The sequence below is a fragment of the Homarus americanus genome, unplaced genomic scaffold (assembly GCF_018991925.1).
Source record: "Homarus americanus isolate GMGI-L3 unplaced genomic scaffold, GMGI_Hamer_2.0 scaffold5777, whole genome shotgun sequence".
Taxonomy (NCBI): Eukaryota; Metazoa; Arthropoda; class Malacostraca; order Decapoda; family Nephropidae; genus Homarus; species Homarus americanus.
In genome coordinates, this window is record NW_024737478.1 from 420,441 (window position 1) to 427,500 (window position 7,060).

Below are 7,060 nucleotides of genomic sequence, written 5' to 3' on the forward strand. Positions count from 1 at the left end.
TCTCTCTCTCTCTCTCAAAGCAAATTTCTCCTCAAGTACCTCTCCATCAAGACCCTCTATCTCCTTTCACTACCTCACCTCCAATATCTCCCCACCATTCCATCCTACTGTGAGTCGTATATGAGAAAATTTTCCCCACCAGCTGACCTAGGGAGGGATATTTCCCTAGCATGACGTCACGACCTTAAGGGAGTGTCTGCCATATATAAAGACGAGGGTAATGCTTCACCACCACTCACTTGTAAGAGATCGGGGAGTGAACATCTCTCCTGGGTTCACTCTTTGATATAACATCCCATTGCATTCCTTATACCAGGGGAAGGTCGAGTGTTTGTTTGTGTTTAGCGGGTAGTATGGCGTTCTTTGTCTGTTTGTTTGTTGGTGAGGTTCTTGGTGGTGGTAACATACGCAAGGATAAATTCATACACACAGCTGGAATATCCTGTATAGTGTATATCTTGTATGTTTATAATGTATTCCTGGGATATATTAACATGGCTTTGAAGTGTGTATATAAATGTATCTCACTTATGACTGCTCGTAGACTAGTAATGATGGTGCATTAGTCACAACGAGGGCCTATCAGAACTAGGGGCCTATCAGAACTAAAGGCCTATCAGAACTAGGGCCTATCAGTATAGACATAGCCCCCATCTGCTGGCACCTAAAACAGCTTTAAAAAACATCCACACACACACACACACACACACACACACACACACACACACAATTACACACACACACACACACACACAATATAATACTCAGCCAAAAATATGAGGGAATCAGAGGTATCGATAACCAGCTTGGCGGAGGTAAATCACGCTGTTGGAGAGGGGTGTGGTAGTTCGCGCCGGGGGGGGGGAGCCATGAAGAGGGTGTAGTGAGTATGTCTGAATGAGGAGGTGATCTGTAAAGGATGGCTGTTTCTAGCTCTCTTTTCTCTCTCTTTTTCTCGTTCTCTTTCTAGATTTCTCTCTCTTATCTCTTTTTCTTAACTCTATTTCTCACTTTTCTCCCTTTCTCTCTGTTTTTCGCTCTCTTTATATTACTTTCTTTCTTACTTTCTCTTTTTTTACCCTCTCTCTCTCTCTCTCTCTCTCTCTATCAAAGTAAATAATTAAACAAACGAATAAACAAGTAAATAGATAAACAGATAGACAAATAAACCTACGATTTTGTAAACATAAGAGGAAGGAAATAATGTGGGTGGGATTTACTGACTCGACAGAATTACGACGTGAGATAGTTGATCACTAGTCATTCTCTGGAGGAATTGTGTGGGATTGCGTCTGTCTCTTTCTCTCTCTCTTTCTTTCTTGTCTGTCTGTCTATCTGTCTTTTTATCTATCTTTCCCTCTGCTTTATCTGTTCGTTTGTCTATATTTTTGCATGCCTGTCTGTCTGTGTCTGTCTGTGTCTATCTGTCTATCTGTCTTATTTCTAAGTTTCTGTATTTCCTTCTCTCACTCTCTTTCTGTTTATCTATCTGTCTTTTTATCTATCTTTCCATCTGATCTGTCTGTCTATCTGTCTGTCTGTCCATCTTTGGTGATTTATTTTCCCTGCACTAAAAGTTTCAGGAACCAATCACCAGACTGTATTTTTCGTGTATATATTTGATGCGAAAATGACAAGAGCAATTTACAGAGAGGAACTACAGTAGGTAAAGAGTGAAAAATATACATATATTTTTTGTGAAGTTTAAGAGGCCATTTGAGGGCTTCAAAGTTGGCAGGAAACTCAATTTGGTGTGTGTGTGTGTGTGTGTGTGTGTGTGTGTGTGTGTGTGTGTGTGTGTGTGTGTGTGTGTGTGTGAGTATGTTTTGCCTTTAGTAATGTATAAATGCTCTCGCGTGTAAACAATGGCTGTAAGATTTTTTTTACCTTATTTATCCTATGGCCATCCAGTAGAGGTGGCCATCCAGTAGAGGTGGCCATCCAGTAGAGGTGGCCATCCAGTAGAGGTGGCCATCCAGTAGAGAGGTGGCTATCCAGTGGCCATCCAGTAAGTGGTGGCTATCCAGTAGAGGTGGCTATCCAGCAGAGGTGGCTATCAGAGAGGTGGCCATAGAGGTAAGGTAGCATCCTATGCCGAGAGAAGGAGAACCAGTGTGGCATGTGGGATCCCTACATTGTTCTAGATATTTTTTCTCACGCAATTTTATGATAAATTTATGATAATTCCTAAGTACAAAAAAAAATCACTGTAATATTGCCAGAGGTGAGTGTGTCAGGAGTAGAGGTGAGTGTGTCAGGAGTAGAGGTGAGTGTGTCAGGAGTAGAGGTGAGTGTGTCAGGAGTAGAGGTGAGTGTGTCAGGAGTAGAGGTGAGTGTGTCAGGAGTAAAGTCTTAGTGTACTTGTTATGGTACTGAGGGCACGAGACTCTTGAGTCCCTTCACGTACCCGAGAATAACCTTCACTATCACCTTCACTATCACCTTCACCTTCACTATCACCTTCACCTTCACTATCACCTTCACTATCACCTTCACCTTCACCTTCACTATCACCTTCACTATCACCTTCACTATCACCTTCACCTTCACTATCACCTTAACCTTCACCTTCACCTTCACTATCACCTTCACTATCACCTTCACTATCACCTTCACCTTCACTCACATCACCTTCACCTAACCTTCAACCTTCACCTTCACCTTCACCTCTCATCACCTTCACACTATCACCTTCACCATCACTTACCATCACCTTAACCTTCACCTTCACCTTCACTACTCATCACCTTCACCTTCACTATCACCTTCACTATCACCTTCACCTCACTCCATCATTCCTTCACTTCAACTCCTTCATCACCTTCACTATCACCTTCACTATCACCTTCACTATCACCTTCACTATCACCTTCACTATCACCGTCACCGTCACTATTTTTATATATATTATCACTTTCATTGTCAACTGTCATTTTATCATAATTAGTTTCATTGTCATAATCATTGTCTTTATTTGTCCGTAAAATCTTTCACTCTTGTCACGGCGGCAAGGCTGATGACGTCTGACCACGAGACGAGGCTGGTGACGTCACGCCTAATTGCTCACTCGGCAAAACACAAATAAATAACGACACAAACACACTTATATCACTTTGCCATCGGCTATATGTCGCTATATATGTTGCACGGATTACTTAATTACCTTTAAATATATATAAAATTGTGTTATTTACCTTCAATAACGTCAAAACACTATAAAACACACTAAACACGTGACCGTTATCTGTCTCGTACTGTGGCGGGACCCAAGACTGCCTCCTAATGTGCACTAATGATACTCTGGACCACCCAACTAGGGAACACGACATCTCTCTTTATCACACCCCGGGAAATTTAAATCTTGGTATAACACTCACGGCTTGTCGGGGTGTATGTTCTAGGAATGTGTATACTGTATGTTCTGCCTCAAGGAATGTATATATGTTCTACGTCAAGGAATGTGTATAATCTCAGGTTCCTTCCCTCTCCGCAGGACTTCCTAGGGGCACTGTCGACTGTGTCTCGGGGCAGCACACAGGAGAAGCTACAATGGATCTTTGGGCTGTACGATGTAAACAACGACGGACTCATCACCAAGTCGGAGATGGTGGATGTGGTGACGGCGATCTATGAGATGTTGGGCCGGTCTACCGAGCCCCAGGTCGAGGACAACTCAGCCAAGGACCACGTCGATAAAATCTTCCATGTGAGTCTAGAAGGATATCAGCCCCCTCCCACTAACTCTCTCTGTCCCTCTAACTCTCCCCCCTAACTCTCCCCCACTAACTCTCTCCCCCCACTCAACTCTCTCTCCTCCCCACTAACTCTCTCTCCCCCCGCTAACTCTCTCTCTCTCCCTCTCCGCTAACTCCCCTCTCCCTCCGCTAACTCTCTCTCCCACTAACTCTCTCTCTCCCCCCGCTAACTCTCTCTCCCTCCCACTAACTCTCTCTCCCCCTCCCACTAACTCTCTCTCCCTCCCACAGTTGATTGACATTAACCAGGACGGGGCCATCACCATAGAGGAGTTGGCCGAGTGGGTGTCGCGGGATGAGACCATCGTGCAGAGTCTGGCCATGATGGACACTGTTCTCTACACCCGCCGCGACCCCGCCCACCCACCGCCCACACGGCCATCCCTTAGCCAACCATGAGCCGCCGCCCACCCGCACCCTCCTCTCGACGGTGTTGGTGATACTACTGCTGCGGCCGCTGCTGCTGCTATTGCTGTTGCTGCTGCTGCTGCCCCTGGTGCTGTTGTGGCAGCTGGTGGTACTGCTATTATTGCTGCTCCTGATGCTGCTGTTGTTCCTGACGGCGCTGCTGCTGCTGCTGACGTTAACCATGTTTCTGCTGTTGCTGCGGCCGCCACTCCTCTCCCTCACCGCTGTGTCCGCATTGCAGCTGCGGCACCTGGCACAGCTGCGGCTCCCCCTGTGGCTGGCTCCCCCACCTGCACTGTCCGTTCAGTGAGCTTCGCGAAGGGACGGATCATGTCCCGGGCTGCCACCATTGACGTCACCACATCCGGGACGACCACCACGATCATCGCAGCTGGCGGCGTCGTACCAGAGTCTCACGCAGCTGCTGTCCCCACTACTACTATCCCTTACACCGCAGTCACCATAGAAACGACCTCTGGTGATACTGCCTCTCATACTCAAGCTAAGGCGAACACTGCCTCTCCTACTCCCTCTCGCGCCTCTAATTCCTCTTCCACTGCCTCTTCTTTATCATCTCCTCCTCCTACTACTCCTCGCTCCACTACCTCCTCCACAGGTAACTCACTCACGTCTACCTGTAGTGACAGTGCTCCCCGAGCTGTTAAGTCTCGTGTAGGTAGTAACTCAGCCACGTCTCATCCTGCCACTCTTCCTCGCGCCTCGTCAACCACGTCAGCGCCTGGGAGCTCCCGCAGAAGAGCTACCTGAAGCACCCTCGTCATCCACCCTTGTCACCCACCCCCTTTGTCAACCACTCTCGTCACCCACTTTCGTCAACCCACTCTCGTCACCCACTTTCGTCAACCCACCTCGTCACCCACCTTAGTCACCCACCTTGTCGCCCACCTCCTTCTATCCCTGTCACTACCAAAGCAACTTAGTTTATTAATTATAAAACATCGCATCTCCACTAAAGTTTAAGTGAGCAGGCGTTTCACTTATAAACCCACTTAAAGCGACTATTGAAAGTATTTTTCTCACATTCTCTCACTTATGTGTCTACATGAGAGACTACATTAGAATTTACATCTACTTAACTGTTATAAGTAGATAGATAACTCACGTCTTTATCTAAGTGAATATTTAAGTAGTTCATTTATAATTACGGTAATAAGATGAGGTTTATTAGGGTGTGTTAGGGAGGGGGTCGTGTGTGTGTGTGTCTCAGTAAGTCGACAGAGATGATCCGCCCAGTGACGTTTTGATTGGCCACAGCAAATCAACAACCACCAAGAATGACTTTGACAATCACTCAACAGATTCCAATCATCCTCCCAGGATTAGCTAAGCCTCATTGCTCCTACATAGCAAACTGTAGTTATTGATTTTGTATATTTTAAACTTTTGGAGCAAATTTAGGAAAGAATTAAACTCGGGTTAAGAGAATGAGTCAGAGGCCAATGAGAGTGTTAGGCCGTAGAGGAAGTTATTTATATCAATACTGTCACTTGCATGTCTCTCTCCATCTTTACACTTATTCTTTTTTCTTTACCTTCGAAATATATATGTATAGGGTGTCCCAGCAAAAGGTCCCTACCTCCCTCCTTCCCTCCCTGCCTGTTCCCTCCCTCCCTGCCTGTTCCCTCCCTCCCTGCCGCCTCCCTGCCCCCCTCCCTCCCTGCCTGCTCCCTGAGACATTGTGACTTGTAGGGAGAGAGAGAGCAGGCAGGTTGGGAGGGAAGGAAGGAGGAATATTTTTCTGACTCACCCTATAAATATGGTCTAAATATAATCATAATATCGTCAGTTTCTCTTCATAGGTCAGTCTTAGTTTCATCATATTTTCTGAATAATTAAAACCACGAATCATTCATCACAAGAAACCGATGCTCAGGTCGATGGGATAATTCACTAAGTGTCGTAGTGTATAGTGGAGGTGAGAAGAGAGAAAGTATGTTATTCCTAAAGCCTTCGAGTGATTACACTTATATCTGACATAATTAAGTAGTTTTGATTAATTTAAGTGATTAAGTAGTTTAGATTAATTTAAGTGATTCAAAACACCGATAATTTGCTTCCTCATAACACACTCTGAGCGCATTGTTAGCGGGGGGGGGGGTTATTGTGACTGACAGACATACATCAGTTCGGTCAGGTACTTAAGAAGCGACTAAATAAATCTCTATTACTTCACTACAACATAAGTCATCCTCCAGCTAGTGTGAAGGTCGAGGGTGACATCTCCTGGTGACTGTGGCAGAGGAGGTCCAGTGATACTTGAAGTCACAGAGACGTCAGCCTGGTTAAGTGTAACACCTGACGTCCGTGTAGAAGGAGTGACCTGGTAATACTGTGAGGGCGTCTTGTGTGGTGACGAAACCTGATCGTCTGTGTGGTGACCGAGGCGTCTTGTGGGTGTGTGGTGACCTGAGGGCGTCTTGTGTGGTGACCTGAGGCCGTCTTGTGTGTGGTGACCTGAGGGCCTTCTTGTGTGGTGACCTGAGGCCGTCTTTGTGGTGACCTGAGGGCGTCTGTGGTGACTGAGGTGTGGTGACCCGAGGCCGTCTTGTGTGGTGACCCGAGGCCGTCTTGTGTGGTGACTCGAGGCCGTCTTGTGTGGTGACCCGAGGCCGTCTTGTGTGGTGACCCGAGGTATTAAGGCCAGAGAGATAGACTACACACATGAGTGATGAATTAAAGGAACACACAAGTCTCCCCTAATAGTTATGTTTTGTTTATAAATCGTTTATATTATATCATGGTTATGTTTTACTTCAGCTATTACAGATTATTATACTGACAACAGATTAACTCTCGTCTTAATTACTCACTTTATAGACAATTAAGTGGTTTATTGACCCTCAAATGATGTCATTACACTGGTTTAATTTATAATG

The 7,060-nt window shown here is 45.8% G+C and overlaps 1 protein-coding gene and 1 long non-coding RNA gene across 3 annotated transcripts in view; both read left to right on the forward strand.

The window, feature by feature from the left end:
- LOC121873449 (Kv channel-interacting protein 4-like) overlaps window positions 1–5,685 on the forward strand; it is an 87,883-nt gene extending 82,198 nt beyond the window's left edge. For both annotated transcript variants that reach the window (XM_042377036.1, XM_042377037.1), the window contains exons 5-6: window positions 3,494–3,706; window positions 3,987–5,685. In XM_042377036.1, coding sequence (XP_042232970.1) covers window positions 3,494–3,706; window positions 3,987–4,154 — 381 coding nt within the window. In that variant the 3' untranslated portion in view covers window positions 4,155–5,685. The remainder of the gene's footprint in view (window positions 1–3,493; window positions 3,707–3,986) is intronic.
- A 125-nt stretch (window positions 5,686–5,810) lies between these two features.
- Window positions 5,811–7,060, forward strand: part of LOC121873450 — a 5,600-nt gene continuing 4,350 nt past the window's right edge. The window contains exons 1-2 of the long non-coding RNA XR_006090243.1: window positions 5,811–6,528; window positions 6,709–7,060. The exon at window positions 6,709–7,060 is cut by the window's right edge and continues 4,350 nt beyond it. This is a non-coding gene — a long non-coding RNA (uncharacterized LOC121873450). The remainder of the gene's footprint in view (window positions 6,529–6,708) is intronic.